The 17,520-nt window shown below is 52.4% G+C and overlaps 1 protein-coding gene across 1 annotated transcript in view; it reads right to left on the bottom strand.

The window, feature by feature from the left end:
- Positions 1 to 17,520, bottom strand: part of GRIK4 (glutamate ionotropic receptor kainate type subunit 4) — a 176,122-nt gene that overhangs the window by 19,378 nt on the left and 139,224 nt on the right. The window contains 4 exon segments of the mRNA XM_042034171.1: positions 6,591 to 6,794; positions 7,749 to 7,856; positions 14,494 to 14,598; positions 15,457 to 15,609. Coding sequence (XP_041890105.1) covers positions 6,591 to 6,794; positions 7,749 to 7,856; positions 14,494 to 14,598; positions 15,457 to 15,609 — 570 coding nt within the window.

Here is a 17,520-nt window from a genome sequence, read left to right as displayed (position 1 = left end):
AAGGCAAGGCAAGGCAAGGCAAGGCAAGGCAAGGCAAGGCAAGGCAAGGCAAGGCAAGGCAAGGCAAGGCAAGGCAAGGCAAGGCAAGGCAAGGCAAGGCAAGGCAAGGCAAGGCGACCCAGGAGCCCAGGAAGGGGTCACGGAGAAGGTGACACTTCACAGGCCATCCAGGGCTGCTTGGACATGCTCAGCACCAGGTTTTTTGTTTCCAAGCAGCTCTTACAGATTCCTAAGAGGTTCAGGCTGGAATGAATTATGAGCTGAGGAGAATTTCTGCATAGCCAGACATTTACCCAGAGGCTTTTTAAAAGACACCAATAATCCAAACGTGGTGTGCGAGCAGTTGAGCCCTGGGTAAACACCGGCAGATTACTAAAATGGGATCAGCTCATCTCTGGAACGTGGCATGTGGAGAATTTTATCTACAAGGAAAGCCTAAAGCTCCCTGAACCTCTCTTGTCTCTACTTAAAAGGTTTGTAGGTACCACTGTCCCAGGGAGAGCTCTCCCAGCAAAGCCCCCGGTGCAGACACAGCTTAGTCTGAATTCTTCTCCCAGTTCTCCAAACTGAACACAATTCCACCAGCAAAGCCACAGACTAAAAGAGAGGGTAAAAATGCCACGTCAGGAGTGTTTCATGGCAAAGCTTCCAGGAAATTTTCATTTCGGGGGCAAATACAGAAGTGCTGATGGAAGGAGCAGCTCTGTCCCCACGCTTACCCACCTTTGGGGTCCTGACCATTCCCTGGGGAGAAGCAACATCTTGGTTGTTCCCTGAACATCTCGGGGTTGCTGGACGTAGGCAGTAGCACCTTGAAATGCTCTTCCCTACACAAAACACGACAAAATCCATCCCCCTCCCTGTGCCCAGGGAGCACAGACACAGCACAGCCTTCCCTGGGCACTCTGACTTTGTGCCCAGCTCCCTTCTCTCATCTCCAGCGGCTTCTGCCATTCCACCAGAGTTATTCCTTCTGCTCACTCCCTGCCAACTTTTTAGGACTCCTGCCACATCCGAACTTTCTGCAGCAGAGCCCCAGCTCCTCATCACTCTTCTCTTCTCTCTGCAGGCTCAGTCATGCAAGTTAAGAGCTGATCTCTGATAGCAGGAAACTTTGATCTGGCAATGGCATGCAAAGAATTCTCTGCCTGAATTTCATCCATTTCATGCTTTCAGCTCTGCTTCCTGACAAAACTTCTTGTGATTCACCGAGCTCAGTGGAGCTCTGCAGACCTGAGTCCCCTCCAGCCTCCCCCACCTGAGCACAGGTAGGTGTTGGGATTTTCTGGGCTAAGGGATGCCCTGGGGGAGGAGAAATGGATTTTGCCTTGTGCCCCTGCACTCTGTCCACATCTGGGCTCTGGGGAGAGGGAAAAACAGGAGGCAAAGGAGGGGGGAAAGAGGGGTTGGTTTTCATCCTCCCAGCACAGTTGCAGCTATAAATGTCGGCGTGAAACAGGCTTTGAAAACGACCCAGAGCTTTTTGGGAGCGGAGACAGCCGCTTCTCTTGACAAAACACCGCCTAAACAAGGCCAAACCCTCGCTAGGTGAGAGGAAACCCAGGTGGGCTGGCGTGCCAGACAAAAGCTGCCAGCACCGCCACCCTACCTGGCATTCCCGTGGGCTCTGCCTGCATCGGGGCTCTGGAAAGGACATTAAACACGGGGGCTGAGCCGGGCTCCCGAGGAGGAACAACAATTAAGCATCCTTCAGGAGCAAATTGCAGGGACTGCCAGTCCAGAGGCGGCTTCCACCCCCTCTCCACGGGGCTGGCAGGGCTCAGCTCGGTGCTAATGGTGATGAATGGAGCCTGACGTCAGCCCCAGCCCGGAGAGCATCCCAGCAAAGCCTCCCACGGCATGGGATAGCAGGAACCAGCCGGGAGAACAGCCCAGCTCCGGCCCCACAGCGATTCCCAGCCCTCCGCTGGGCTGTGGGGACACAGCGCAGGGAGAAGGTGCCAGCGGAGCTGTGTCTGTGTCAAACACCTGGAAAACAAGCCAGGACAGCTCTGGGAGCACAGGGCTGGGATCTCTTTCAGGAGCAGGAGTCCCTCGCTTGAACAGCTCCTTGGATGCCGCATCCCCTGGGTGCGCATGACAGCGGTGTTGTCACCAGCGCTGCCCACGGAGCCCTGGCAGCGTGACCAGAGGCAGCAAAACCTTTTTCTACCCTGTCCCTGTGCTCAAAAAGCCTCTCAGAAAGGTGAAATTGCTGTTCAAGCTCCAGGAGCCACCTGGCTGCCAGGTATTACCCGACTGCAGAGCCAGCAGCACCAGCACGGGGTTGTTGCCCCACGGGGAACCCACCCAGCTGGAGGTGACCCTGCTCCCTGCAGGATCATCTCCAGAGGTTTTCTGCTGTTCCACACAACTCCATGAAGCTCAAATGCCTATTCCTGCATTTAAAGGCAGGAGGGTCACTCCAAACAGGTGTTTGGGGATTTTTTAAGGACAAGTGTGGGTTCTGCTGTATCGGAAGTGACAGCCTGCAAACCCCGGAGGCTGCAGCTCTCCCTGCAGGCCACAGCCAGGGGTGGGTGACCAGCACTCAGTGCAGATGTCAGCCTTGAGTCTGCCCTCGCCCACCCTGCCTCAGCTGGACTCTCTCTGTGGCTGGGAGGACAAAGCCTGTGCCAGGTGTTCACTCTGCCCATGGCAAAGCCAGCTGAGGTGAAGCACCAGGAATGGGGACCCAAAGCACAGAGGGACAGCAGTGAGACCAGCCCAGCTCACCCCACCCTGTGTTTGATGTCTCAGCAGCGCTTTGCAGACCCCTCTGCCCATCCCCTCACCGTGGTTGCACAAAAACCCACAGCTCCTCCCCTCCCAGCCTCTCCTGGAGCCCCCTTGTCACAGCTGCCACCACGACAGCCTGCAAACCCCCTCCTGCTGCCTCCCTCACCCACACTCAGCTCTTCTCTCCACACACCAACACCCACCAGGACTCTGCCAGTTCTGGAGAGTTTTCTCCTCCCTTTCCCCTTCCTGCCGCTCTCCAGCTTTGGAGCAGCTGAAGGGAAAGCAGCACCCATCCTCCAGCAAGGAAAACCAGCACCCCAAAGCTTTAAGGGGTTTCCTGTTCTTGGTGTTGCTGCTCCTGAGGCTGGACAAGATGGACAACTTCACGTCCCTCACTTTACAAAGAGCTTTGTATCTGGCCTGATTCAAGGCAGGAGAGAGATTCAAGGCAAAATCCTGGCCAGATTCAAGGCAGGAGAGCAAAGGCCGGGGTGGTGGGACAAGGCCAAGGCTGTCATGTTGCTGTGAAAATACATCCCTTGGTCTGTGCCGTGCCAAAGGATTCATTTCAGCTCGAGGATGAGCTGGAAAGAGAGAGAAGGGGAAGTGCAGACACCATCAGGGACTCTGAGCCAGAGCTGCACTGCAGCAGCAAGGAGCAGGATGTAATTCTTCCAGCCCAAATGCCCTTTAAGTCTCTGATGCCAGAAAGCAGGAGATGGGAAGATTTTCTGTTCTCCCTTGTTTGTTTGTCTGTGCCAGAGCCAGGAAGGCTGACAGGGAGAGTGACTTTGCTGCCCTGCTCACTCCAGGAACGAGCAGGGTGCTCAATGTCCCTGCCCTGCGTGCTCAGAGGGACAAATTAGCCCAGGCTCGTCTGGGTGGGTGACATCCTTCACTACAGAATGGGCTTGAGGGACCCTTCATCAGGAACTGGAGTGACAGGACAAGGGGGAGAGGCTTCAAACTGAGAGAGAGGAGGATGAAATATTGGGAAGGAGTCCTGTCCTGTGAGGGGGGGGGACTGGGATGGAATTCCCAGAGAAGTTGTGACCGCCCCATCCCTGGAAGTGTCCAAAGCCAGGCTGGATGAGGCTTGAAGCAGCTTGGGACAGTGGAAGGTGTAAATGGGGTTGGAACTAAATCCCCATTCTGTGATTCTGAGTCCTTCCAAGTGATTTCTCCCAAGCCAAACCTCCATGAGCTGATCACAAACTGTACAGGATTCCCAAGCCAGCCCATTCCCTCTCTTCCTTACCTCCCAGTCTGTTTTGTGAGCAGGTCAATAAGACATGTACTGGTGAATTTGGGTCAACAGCAAATTTATGTTAGCACAGCATCCTGCTCAGTCATAGCACGGCACACAATTAGCTGTAATGGAATTCCCAGCGCTTAAGAATAAATCAATAGCTGGTTAATTTAGAAGCAATAGAAAGAAACATTTTTTTTTCCCAAATAGCCTAGAGTTGCTCTGAGAAGATTCCGTGCCACAGAGGGATTACGGGGAAAGTGTTGCATGGAGCTGGGTAAGTCTGTGACCTTTTGGTCCTGCACATTATTGAGCGTGAGTTAAACCTAATTTTCTGGTGGCTGATCAGGGTCATGGAGGAATCACTTTCCTACAGTGATATTGTGCTGGACAGAGGAAAAGCTTTCATTCTGGGAAGGATTTGGGACTTTTTTGAGAGGTTTGTGCCCCAACTGATCCCCTCTCTGTCCTAAAGGAGCAGAGTGCCCAAGGGATAAATCCACTGAAAGAGGAACATGTGCACCCAGCACAGATCTGCTGGATCCCGCGGGACAGGGATGAACAAGGGGCTGGAATCAAGGACAAACTCCCTTGGGGACTGACTGTCAAGGATGGAGAGGAGCCCCTTGGACAGTGAAAAGCCCTCAAAAAACAACACCCCAGGCAGTGCTGAATAAACTCAACACCAAGCACACACAGCTCTGCCCTGGCTGACCTGAGCCCAGTCCCTGGGATTGATCAAAAACTTGCTGAAACCATTATTAAAAACTCTCAGGGATATAGGGAGAACAACAGACAAAGCTGTTTCTCTTCTCCAATTTGTGATCCAGCCTCACAGGCTCTGACAGCTCTGCCCTGCAGAAGCAGAAGTAAAAATCCTCCTAAATAAGGCTCAAGCTGCAGAAGAAACAAATGGTTTCTCTGTGAAGATGAAGTTAAAACACTCTTCACTGGAGAAAAACAACCCTCCAGAAGGTCCCATTTAATGAAGAGGCACTGCCAAGGTTAGTAGGCCAAAAGTTTGATGGCTGCTCCCTGCCTTTGATCAGATGCTGCGCTCGGCTCCTTCCCTCCTGCCTCCCCAAAGGAATGTTGCAGGAGTGTAATTGTGTGTGTGTACACACACACAGACACAAGGGTGGATAAAAACGATGCCAATAGCCTGGAGCATTTGCAAACAGCCTCACAGAAGCTCTTTTAAAAGAGCAGATGGAGGTGGGATCTCAGCTGGTGTCGAGAGCGACTGCTCTGGGAAGGGTGACCCAGGAGACAGGGAGGCAGCTCAGGAGAGTCTCCAGTCTGTTCAGTGCCCTGTTTGTGACCCTCTGAAAACCCCAAATCCCTCCCTCTTTCAGAAAAAGAGTTGTCCCAGCTGACCTCAAACACTGAGTTGAAACTCCTAAGGTGGGATGAGCATCACCCTTCGCCATGTGGGGAAGAAGCAGACGGTGCCAGTGGGCATCTTTGAGAGATCATGGAACCATTAAAGACCACAGAATCATGGAAAACACCTCCAAAATCCTCCAGTCCAACCTTCAACCTAATTCCACTGTGCCCGATAAACCACAGAGTGAAGCTACGCTCATTTTCCAGGGAGGAAAGATCTGGCAGGAGCCTCAGAGCCCAGCCTGGAGCCACAGGGGATGGATTTGGACCCTTGTCCTCCTGCTCTGCAAAAGGCAAATGACTCAGGGTCTTCTCTCCCACAGTGGGGGGATTATCACCAATCCACGTCACCGTGGATTTGTCACCAGCTGGGAAAGTGTCACTGGGCTCTCACAGGCACATCAGTAATGACAAGGCAGGGTAGAAATCAGTGAGGAGGTATTAGCTTAAATAGCATCAATCCCACTGTTAGCTGGGGCTAAGCCTATTTTCCTAAGGATCTCAGAGCATTTTCCGAGCTGTATTTAAGCTTCAGGAAGCCTGGGAAGGAACACAGAGGAAAACAAAGAGCAGGGGGGGGTGGTCCAGGCTGGCTGAGCCCAGGTGTATGCAGAATTATTGTCAAACCCAGCAAAATAATTCAGTTTTCAGCTTTGCTGCTGGGCAACAGCTCCACAGAGCAGAGCAGTGAAAAGAACTCAAGCCATGCACTTCAAGGAAATAGAAAATGTTCTTCTCCAAAAGCAGCACCGAGTTAAGCAGCTGAACTGAATCTGCCAAAACTTTTCTAGGCTGAAATGGTATTCTTCCTTGCCTCCTTCCCAGTCTGGTTTTGTAAATGTTTTCAGCTTGTACCAAGCCCTGCCAGAGTCTGTGCATTTTCCTGTTGCAAGTTTTCATTAATAATTAACTCTGCAACGAGTTCTTATATAGAATCCCAGATTTCAGGTCTCCTTTCCAACAAAGTGAGCACCCTGGAGAGCATCCCACGGCCCTGTTCTTGCTCTGACTTCTTCCCACACCGTCACACCACCCCAAGAAACACATTTTCCACCGGCAGAACACATTAAGTGGAAATCCTCTGCTCCAAGCCTCCCACATGGACTAAAACCCCATCCATCCTCATCCTCCCGGAGCACTTCACGAAGCACCGGGGCTTTGCAGCGCCAAATCCCAGCGGAGCAGAGTTAAAAAGAGCAGCTAATCCACTTACCCGAGCTATCAGCTCCCCGACCATCCCTGTCCAGGTGCCGTTGGCCTCGGGGACTCCGTAGACGCCGTCCCCAACCAGGTGGATTTTGTAGTTGAAGCGCAGGATCTCCGCCAGCTCCTTCAGCATGTCCACGCAGAAGCCCTCGTAGCGGTCGTTGCCTTCCAGCTCCTGGTGGTTCCACTTCAGCATTAAGTAAGGGTTTTCCTGCAGTGAAACTGGGCAGCTGTCATTCCCATCTTAGCCGAGGCGTCCCGCCAGCACGGAGCAGGGAGGGCAGCGCCAGAGGCTCACAGGGTGGGTTGATTGGGAAGAAACCCTCAAAAACATCTAGTTCCAACCCCAAAAAGCACATCCCAGCCCAGTGAATGCCCCTCAGCCTGGATATGGGAGGCTTGGGAGCTCGGGTGGTGCCAAGCTCTCAGAACTGTCTCCACACTGGCCTCTGCTGTGGGGGGGTGCAGCAGATTTATCCCAGTTTAGGACATGAAGCAGCGCTAAGGGATCATGATTTGGGAGCTGGTTCCAGCTGGGAAGTGCCAGGGCAGCCCAGTGACTGCTCCAAGTCATGGCAGGACATCCAGACCTCAATCTCTCCTGGCACAGAGCCACTTCTCCAGTCTGTCTCCTTTTCAACAAACTTTGTGGGGCAAGAGGAGATAGTCAGGAGTTTAGGTGTCTTTAAAGAAGGAGCAAAAACATCACTGGACAGGCAGCACCTGGAAGGAGAACGTGCTGAACACAGACAGTGGTGCCTGTGGATGTGAAATTCTCATAAAAATCGTGCCCATCTTGGCCAATATTTATAATTTTATGGGTAGAAGGGGCAAATGTCCCTTCCCACTCCACAGGCCAAACAAGAGCCCAGTTCCAAGCTGGATGCAGAATGGCAGCGTGTCCCCATCCCAGCCCTGCCCCCAGCTGCCTCTGAACCCATCAAACACCATTTCCACACGAAACATCGACTTGAGCTTAATTACTCTGCCAGGAATTGTTCCCCGTGCTGTAATTAGAGATTTGCTCTCCTCTCCTTTGTGGAGTCAGTGTGGAAATGCCACAGGGTGGGGGGTAGGACCAGGGAGCAATATTCCAGCTGACCCCACCCCTGAGGGCTGGGCTGGCCAGGAGCTGATGGGAACTGCAGGTGCCCCCCTCCCTTACCAGGATGGTGGTGACAATGAGCGTGGTGTTGAAGAGGCTGTCGGATATGTTGGAGGAGAAGATCCTGTTGTCCATGCTGAGCCCTTCAGAGACGTGCCAGTGGCCAATCTGGAGAGAGAAACAGCACAATAAGGGGATTTATAGGGCCAGTCACTGCCCATATGGCTCTGGTGAGGGACAACCCCGGAGCTGGCCTGTTTAGGGATGCTCCATTACCTTCACAACGCACCCCAGAACGGGTCAGCAGAGAGATTAACCCGCTGTGCACCCCCCACCTGCTCTGCAGTGCCACCAACCCGGCCCTGTGCTGCCTTCCCACGCGTCCTCCCTGCAGAGCCCTGCGCGGGGACAACGCTCTGAGCTGGGCAGCTCCCTGGGAGCCACACAGCCTTGTGTGCTGTCCCCAAATGCCACCAAATGGGTCCATATTAGCCAGAAATCCCCAACCTGCGGGTTTGTCCCTGCCAGTGTGGTGTTGGGAACCTCTGCCATGCACCTTGGTGGCAGGTGATGGGACAAAGCCACCTTCTCAGTAGTGCTGCTCCACGACTCGTGTCCTCTTCCAGCTCCTAACTACCACAGTTAAGCACTTCCTAATCCTTTGATTCAGGCTCATCACACCCAACAGCTCCACTGACAGCTCGATTTACCCATCCAAGCATCATCATGGCTGCAGCAAACCCAGATTCCCAGCGTGGATGGCAGGGACCAGTCCTCCCAGCGCTGGGGAGGACAGCAGGACTCAGCTGTGACACAACTGCCTTCAGCCAGGGGGGAGGAATATTCCACAAAACCTAATTTTAACTTCAAGAGCCTAATCTCCCTCCCTCAGAGCTCTGGGCAGGGAGATCAGCACCTCCAGCAGCTCGCTCAGAGCATGCAAATTAAACTCTTGCTCTCTTATTGTCCTTAAAAGAGCCTCTGCTTTTCCTCCTCTGCTTTTCCTCGTGGATACTCGTGGCTGATGGAGGCCAGCTCCCTCTGAATCCCCTTCTCCTCCTTTTTCTCCTCTGTCCCATCAGGTTCCAGCACTCTGCTGGCGTCCTCTGACACCTCTGTAGTGGGGTGCTGTGGCCCTGAGAGGTAGCAGGTGACCCTAAAGGTGCTGGGGGTCTTCAGAGCTCCTCCAGAGCAAATCCATGCCCAGCTCCCTCCTGTGACACTGGGACTGAGGCAGGCTATCCTCTCACTGTCAGGGTGGGAGGAATTAATTGATTTTCCCTTCTGTCACTGAGTAATCTTGTTAGGTCCGGGGGGGCAAGGTGGTTTGGAGCCCTGGAATTGTCTCCGTGCCTGCTCTCAGCACCACTTGGCCTCTGGTGTGACCAGTGGCTCGAGGGGGTCACCCGGATCTGAGCCCAGCACAGACACCCTCACAGACTGGATCCCTCTGGGTGTTGAGGGAAGGGCCAAGTCCTTTCCTCTCCCAGGTGTGGGTGCAAATCCAGCCCAAGTGACCGACAAGCCACAGTGGGAATCTGTGAGGAGTCCCAAATCCAGCCTCCTCAAGGCACAAGGAGCAGTGGGAAGGGCAAGCAGGACAGCTTTGCACTCAGAAGCATCAAAGCCCAGCTCCTGGCCCTGCACAGACACCCCAACAATCCCAGCCTGTGCGTCCCTGAGAGCATTGTCCAAACACTCCTGGAGCTCTGGCAGCCTCGGGGCCGTGCCCGTTCCTAGTACAGGACTCACCTCTGGGAACAACAGCCCCAAACTGGGAGATTTCCCACGTATTTCACGGGCAGGGAGCCCTTGGAGCACAGCTTTCACTGGCCTGCACAGGGTCTGAATCCATGTGGGATGAACCCCTCCTGAATTCCCCAGCTCAGCACAGAGGTGTCTCCTCCTGCTCTGACTGCTGAACACCAGCCCCTCTACAGCAGTCGCCTCTCAGATCGAGTCATCACTCACAAACATTGCCTAATTTTTCTTCCCTCTTGGATTTCTCAGCCAGAGATTAGTGACAGATTAACTTTAATTTTAACAGCCCTCGCTGTTCTCCAATTTGTCCCTCCCCTGCTGGCATGTGCTGAGACTAATTGCCTCTTCTTCTGACAGTGCTGTGGGGTTGACCTTGCCTTTAAAAGCACCAAGGCCATGCAATCCCACGTGCAGGGGCACTTCCCCCCATCCTGGCGGGTGCCAGCTCACCACTGTGCCCCTCACACAGCGACAAAGCTCCTCACGCTGCGTTTTCTGCAGTGTCAGAGGGTGCCTGGGCTCCTCACATCCCCCTTGTGCAAGATGGATGTCAAGGTGATTTTAATCATCTCTATCCACATATAAAGAGCCTCTGGAAAACAGCAAACATATCCATCTGCAAAGTTTTTTAGATAACAATCAAATGCTCCACACGGACATGGATGAGACCATCCTGTTGTTAAGGCTCTGGACAAGGACTTCAGGGTTTTTAGGACTCAGGGTTTTTAAGAAGTGGATGTGATTGGTCTGTATAAATACTGCAGGTGGAGGAGGTCTGTAGCAAAGAGGTAGAACAGCTTTTTGAAGCTGAAACGATGGCACTGGAACAAAAATAAATACACACAAACCAGCCAGAAATAAACAGGTTGAAAAACCAGAGAAGTGGTTCCTAATGATCAGAGGAGCTGGAGTGATACCTGTCCTAGAGGAGCAACGAGGGCAGCACAAGCACCTGGCTGCAAGCTGGAGCTCAACACCTTTGTGAGAAGGATTATGTGACCTGGTGACAGGTGACAGCCCAGGGCCTGATGGAGAAAGCTCCCTCCACGTCCTCAGAGATGTGCAACTCCCACGGCATCATCTCAGCACCTCCCAGCGTCTCCCTGTGCCCTAAGGAGATCCTGGAACACCCACAGGCATCTCGAGGCAGGTCTGCCTCGTTCATCCTTGTGAAGGCAGGGAGCAAACACAAACTGTGAAACTGGGAGCATGAATCAGCCCAAAAAGCCTCGAGCCTGCAAGGAGCAGGGAAATGCCACTGCTGCTGCCACTGCTCCATCCCCACGGGCAGATGAGGGGCCTCCATTCAGCTGCTCTCACAAAGGTGTTATTTGGGTTGGTGGCACAGGAAGATTTCTCATCTCCAAAGAAAATCCCCACGTGGGGCATTCCTGGCTCGCTCCTTCCACCCTCTGTGCAGAGGCTTTGAGGCTCCTCGTGGTGCGAGGTGATGAAAGACCACTCAAAGTAATGATTTTCATGAAACCTTCTGCTTATTTTTCTGGAGGCACAGGGATGACAGGGCAAGACTTCTCCACAAGCTTCAGAGGCACCACAGGAATTTACCATCCCCATTCTCAGCTTCAAATTAAGGTAAAGGCAGCTCTGAATCCAGCTCTTGGAACAGGCAGACAACAACAGGCACCTTCTGGGCTCTGATTACAAGTGCTGTCCTACAGCTTGCATTCATCATCTCCTCCTCTCCGTGTCCCCAGGAAAAGGAAGGAGTGCATAATGCAGTCAAGGTACCCTAAGGAGAGGGAATCTGGGAGTGACTGGGGAGGGGAAAAAGGGAATCAAACAAACAAACAAAGGAAATCCCTCTGAGGACACAGCCCAGGGCTGCCACGGGGTTGGATTCCTGAGTGACACCACTGATGCCAGCACAGCAAGGAGGTTCCTCCACTGAAATTAGCACTGAAAGCATCAACTGTTAAACCAAAGAACCACACACACCTCACCCCTGAGGCCACCAGCATCCCCCAGATGTCCCCTCCTCCCCAAATCTCCCCTCTGGACCACACAACTGACACCTGGCACAGCCCAGGCAGGGCTGTGGTGGCACGCACGGAGTTTGTCAGGTCCTGGGGGCAAAAGTCATCGAGCTCTTGGCAGAACCTGTCCCTGAGCTGTCCGTGGGGGTAGCAGCTGAAGAGGAACCAGTCCCACCGAGGCTGATTAGCTGCTGCTAAATGAAAAAGGTTTGATGTGGCGGGGACTGCGGAGGGTCCCAGAGCTATCGGCGGGGAACTCATCTGTATCTCATCAACATCCCAATTAACAGCCCCAGCACTTCACTGCTCTGTCTCAGGACACCAGCAGGGCCTGTGGTTAAGTGGAGACTGATCGGCCTCACTTAGGATGGGGAGAGCTGGGGTCAGGGTCTGCAGCTTCCTCCTTCCCTTCCCTAAATCACAGCCCCTCCTCGCTTCCTTCCCCCGTGCAGCTCCCAAACCTCAGCTGGTGATTTACAGCAAATCACCCTGCTGGAACTCCGCAGTGGTTTTTAGAGGGGCAAAGAAAAGGGGGGAAAAAAAAAAATAAAAAGGATGACATTTACCAAACCCAGCCCTTGTCAGATCTATAGATCACCAGCACATTAATGAGCTTGTGCTTTATGGAGCATCCTTCGAGCAGAGAGAGCAGCTCTCATATGGCTGTGGAAAAAATTCCTCTGGTTAAGCTAAATCAGGAAAGGACGTGTTTGGTGCGTTACATAAACGTATTAAAAACTGGATGTCAAAAAGCCCTGCCTCTCCCTGCCCAAAAGCAGCAGCAAGTTAGAGAATCTAAGTGGCTCTAATTTGCTTGCTGGCTGGATCAGCCTCAAAATTCGGTGAACTCTCCATCAAAGCTGATGAGCTGGAAGCCCCTGTGGCTCCACTGGATGGAAGGAGAGAAAGGAGGAGATGGAAAGAGAGGAAGAGAGGAATGGGCAGAGTTAAAATGAGCTTGGTTAAAACCAAGCAGGGAATAGAAGTGTTTCAAACAAATCAGTTCATACAACCCTCGGGAGCAAGATTGTCTCCAGGATGTGAATGTCTGTTCTTTACCCTGTTCCTTTAATTAAAATATTTCTAATGATTTATTTAGTCCTTTTCATTAAAAGAAGCTAGGCTGGCAACAAGAAAATAACCATTTATGGCACAGCAGGGCTGCCTTTGGCTTCCCTTAGCAGGAATGTGGAGGGGAGGCAGGTTGGGCAGGAGCCTGATGGGTCTCACAGCTCTCTGGGGATGCCCTTCCCAGTCAAACACATCTCAACAAACTCCTTCAGGCTGGGAGGGGCCCTGACACCCCTCTGGGCACTGCTGTGGGTCAGGAAAAATCTCTGAGAAAGGGAGAGAAGGCGGAAAAGCTGTCACAGGAGCAGTTTTATATAAATCAGCTCATTCCTGGAGGGTTTCTGACAGGACAGGGCTTGCAGCCACCCCCAAGGCACTGCCCTGTCCTTCCAGCACTTTTTCCCTGTGGCTGGAAGTGCTCCATCCCCAGTGCACCCCGACGGGGAATTTGGAAGGCTTAATCCCAGCACAGCTTTCCTGGGCATCTCACAGACACAAAGCTCCTTATTTACCGAGCTGTTACAACAGGTCAGGAAAGGTTTTCTCCTGTCACACCAGGTTTGTGGGGAAGAGAAGAGGCTTTAGTCTCAGGGCAGATCAGGCTGCAGTCACAGCTCCCTGCGGAGCTCTGGGGGAAGCTCTGCTCCAAGAGGACCTGGGCGTTTAACGTGAAGTCCCTGCCACATCCAAACACATCAAACCAAAGCTGTCTCGGGGAGCTTTGCAGCATTTCCTTCCCGAATCCAGCTGAATGCGTGCTCCTGTTAATGCAGATGGGCTTGGATCTGTCACTTCCGTTCAGAGGGTGATGGGCTGGGGAAAGGATTAAAAGGGCATTGATGCTGTGAGAGATCTCACTGTGGGGAAAATGCCATCCTGATCGCCCCTGCTCGCTCAGAGAAAGGCACCATCAAAGCCAAGCTGTCACTTGACAGGTAAGAACTGGCAGGTAACATCCTTGCCAAGGCTGAAATTCACTGCTGCCAGGCCAGGGGAGGGTTCCTGGTGCCAAAATGCTCTATTGGTGAGGGCAGGATACAATAGCTTTTGTTCTCTGCCAGCATCTAGAAGTGGCAATCTCTGAGAAAAGGGCAGCAGTGGAGCTGTCAGCAGGGAAACAAGACTGATGAAACCACTTGTTTTCTGGGATTTCTACTTTTTTTTGCCTGAATGAGGTTTGGATTTACCAGCAAATTCCTTGGATTGGTGTCATGTAATCACACCAGTCTGATACCTGTGGTCCCACACAGTTATCCTTAACTTCAGCTCAAACCAGAAAATATGGCTCGGGCAGAAAGTGTGAGATGAGGAAATACCACTCGAATTAATGATTTTAATGAAATCTGCTCGGTGTTCTGTGGGCAGAGGAAAGCTGTGAGGAACCTACGAGCACTGAGACAAACGTAAATCAGAGTGTGAGCTGAGCAACCCTGTTGGAGAGGAACCATCAACCAAGAGTGAAATGAGCTTGAACTTCCCCACACAGGGGAGAGATGGTGGGGAGCTCCTGACATGGGATTGTCCCATTCGCTTTACCTCCCAGAAACAGTTTGAAAAGGTTCACAGTACCCCCTTTTTTCCCCATTTCATGGAAAATCTTCCCATTTTTCCCCATTCCAAATAATTTTGAGCAAATGCAGCCACAAGCTTTAGAACAAAAGGGTTGTGAGAAGTGAGCTTGCAGCTGGCACAGACTCCCCGCCCCGAATTAGCAGCTGTGACAGGCCAGAGATTGGCTCTGGCATCACCCCCTCCAGGGCCTGATAGATCAAGACAAATCTAAATGATCCTGAGGCGCGTTCCTGATGAAGCCAAAGGCGCCGTGTCTGCCAGCCGGGGCTCAGCCGGAGCTACGGTGACACCCCGAGCACCTCACGGTGCAAACCATGGGGATCCACGGCCCCTTTTTGCCCCCAGAGGGTCACCCTGAGCCAAGGACACCCAGGACACGCTCCCAGCCCTCCCTGGCTCTGCCTCACCTGCCGGAAGCCGCCGCGTGTGTGCTGCAGGATTTTCAGGGCGTAGTTGGAGCGTTGGCCTTTGCTGTTGAATTCGATGTGGCCGGTGAGACCTTCCAATTCTACCTGTCCAAGAGAGACTCAGTTACAGCGCCCAGCGAGGCTGCCCCACCCCAGAGCCCCTCTCCAGAGATAGGAGGGGTGGTCCCACACACACCCCACACTCCCAGCAGGAACAATGCTCTTGTCTCAATCCTAATTATTTTTGGAGTTCGGATAGAGGAGAAAAGACACAGAGAGGAGCAGGGAATCAGCAGCAAGAGGTGCAGGACTCCCCAGATTTCCTTGCTTTGGAAAAAGCAGCTCCACATCCCCTCGTTGCCTCCCTCCATCCCAAGGCCAAGACCACTGGGTGTCCAAGCAGCAGAGTTATGGGGAGCTGGAGGATTTTGTTGTCCCTAGCAAAGGTGAGATTTAAAACAATGGGCCAAAGTGGTACAAGGCTCAGCTGAGCTTTCCTTTGCGGGGAAAAAAACCCCTCATAAATAAAAAACCCCTTATAAAATTTCCTTGTCTCAGCTGCACCCAAACAGACTCAGAAACCTCCTGCTGCATGCTCACCTCAGCTCTGACTCTGCCACAGGGATGGAATTTCAGAGTGTTCTTGTGCCAGTTTGGTCCCAGAAATGACAACTTTGAGTTCAAAGGAGCCCAGACCCATAGGGGAACTCGCATCTTGCCCTTGAGCTCTGAGCAATTGTACTGCGTGATCTCATATCAGCTCAAGTCAGAGCTCAAATCACTTCAAAACATTCAGACTTTAAAAAAAAAACCAATTGAATTCCAGCTTTTCTGCAGCAAAGCCTGAAAAAGGGAAAGTTTCATGTCGTTCCAAGGCCGGTGACAACCCAAACCCCCAGATCTCTCTTTTCACTGCTTTCAAAAGCCAGCTGGCAGCGAGGAGCAGCCCTCAGCCCCTCTCACCATTCTCAGGTAGTTCATGAGGCTGGTGCCGTGCTGCCAGATCTGCGCCGAGCCGCAGGACAGGGGCTTGACGCCGATCTCCTGGCTGCGGTTGAGCTCCTGCACCGCCGTCACCACGGCGTACACGGCGTCAAACAGCAGCGCCGAGGACAGCTGGGGGGGAAAGGCAGGGAAAAGTCAGCTGGAGGGACAAAAATCCACCTTCCTGCTGCACCTTGGAGCTGGAGAGTGCTCTGTGCACAGCCTGGGATCAGCTGGGGTAGCTGTTGCGTGCTTGTTTCATCCGTCACCGTCATCTCTCTGTCTCTGTTTGTCCTTGCTCCTTCCCAATCCTTTCAGTTTCTGCAGTTTTCCTTTCCTAATCAAAGGAGGGTTTTTTGAGCATTTTGGGGGCCCTGATCAAATCTGCTGGCCAGGGGAAATGCTCCTGAGAGAACCAGGAACTGCCAGGGGGAATTGCTCCTGAGATCCTGCGCCTGCTCCCACAGAAGGGAAGACGGTGCTGCTTCAGCCATCACGGGTGGCCTTGTCCAACCCCTTCTCTAACAGGCAGACCCACAAAAAATGAAGTTTTGCTTGATCTGCTTGTCAAGCAGCCAAACCCTGCCTTTCAGACGCCACCAGACATCACTCATCCCTCCTACAACCTCCAGCTCCCTGCTGGAACAGCACTGCTGAGGGAACGTCCAGAGTGACAGAGCTCACCCCCTCTCCTTCTCACCTTGGCTTTGGTTGCCTTTCCCAGGTTTCTCTTTGTCCATCCAGCCTCACAAACCCCGTTTCTCGCCCATGCACAACAGTTTCCATGGCTTTGGGCTCGTTACCAATCAGCCATTTCCTCCCTCGTGCTCACTGTTGCGAGTGAGATTTCACTTTTAATTACTGTCACCTCCTGACTCTGCTGGAATTAAGCCGTTGCAGCTCATTACTATCAAGGCTGCATTTTCCTCATGGATACTTCCAGGAGCATCCTCTTCCCATCCCAGCTCCTGGCAGAGGGTTCAGTCTCCGGCCTGGGGCTGCTTTCCCCACCTTACCCTGGCTGTGGCTTCCAGCCCTGCAGTGGCATCTGCATCCTCTCCTCCTCTCAGAGCCTGACCAGCGGCCCTGCAGGGACAACCTCACCCAGTTCAGTGATCCCAGAAAAATCTTTGGCTTCCACTCTGTTCCTAATTTGGACTCAACCCTGCTTGATTTTACTCAGACCACTGGTGAGACCTCACTGACCACACTGGTGTGGGATCAGGCACTCAAAAAACAGCACAAAACCCTCAAAACCTACAAGCTATCCTAAATTAAAGGCAGGATTCCAGCCCAATGCCATCAAAACCTCGAACACCAGCTCTGACAGCACCGGTAACCTCTCACTCCTCCAACCTGCTAAGGCTGACCTAAACATTCCCCTCCTGGAAAGCCTTTTCCAGAGATTCTTAAAGAAGCTGACAAATCCTTCTCCTCATCTTTATTTTTTCCTTCAATACAAATTCTTTCCCTAACAGAGCTTCTCCAGCCCCTCCTGTCCTCAGCCCCTGTTCCATGAAGCTCTTTCCATACACTTAATTTTAATTACGAACTTAATCCCGTCCAGGTTACAGGATGTCACACCCAACCAGCAATTCTTTCCCAAATCAGGAACTGTGTTAACATCAGCCGGACAAATGAAACTGTTATGAGACCAAACACAACCCCACGACCCAAAGTTTCACCCATTTCCTACCAAATCAGAATATTGGCCCAGCATTTTTAATTGTCTCCTGCTGGGTTTCCATTTCCATTTCCCCTGAGCAGTTAATCCCTTATTAGCTGGTGAGCAAGAGACTTGTAGATCTCAGTGAAGCATTTGACATTATTGATTGGAATGTTTTACTCCTGAACTCTGGAAAATTCATTAGGATTTCTGCCAGCACCCTTTATGATTTCAAGCAATTTAAGTATTGGGGAGGGTGTGGAGATGCACAGGATCAAGTCCTCATGGCATGGAATAGGAATCCCTTCCCTGCAGCCTGACTTTGTATGGAACAGGTGTGAACCACAAAGTTTTGAGGTCACAACTTTCAACAGAGG

The sequence above is a fragment of the Corvus kubaryi genome, unplaced genomic scaffold (assembly GCF_017639235.1).
Source record: "Corvus kubaryi isolate FWS band 111438036 unplaced genomic scaffold, C.kubaryi_AGA036_p1.0 37367, whole genome shotgun sequence".
Taxonomy (NCBI): Eukaryota; Metazoa; Chordata; class Aves; order Passeriformes; family Corvidae; genus Corvus; species Corvus kubaryi.
This window is presented reverse-complemented; position numbering and strand designations above follow the sequence as displayed.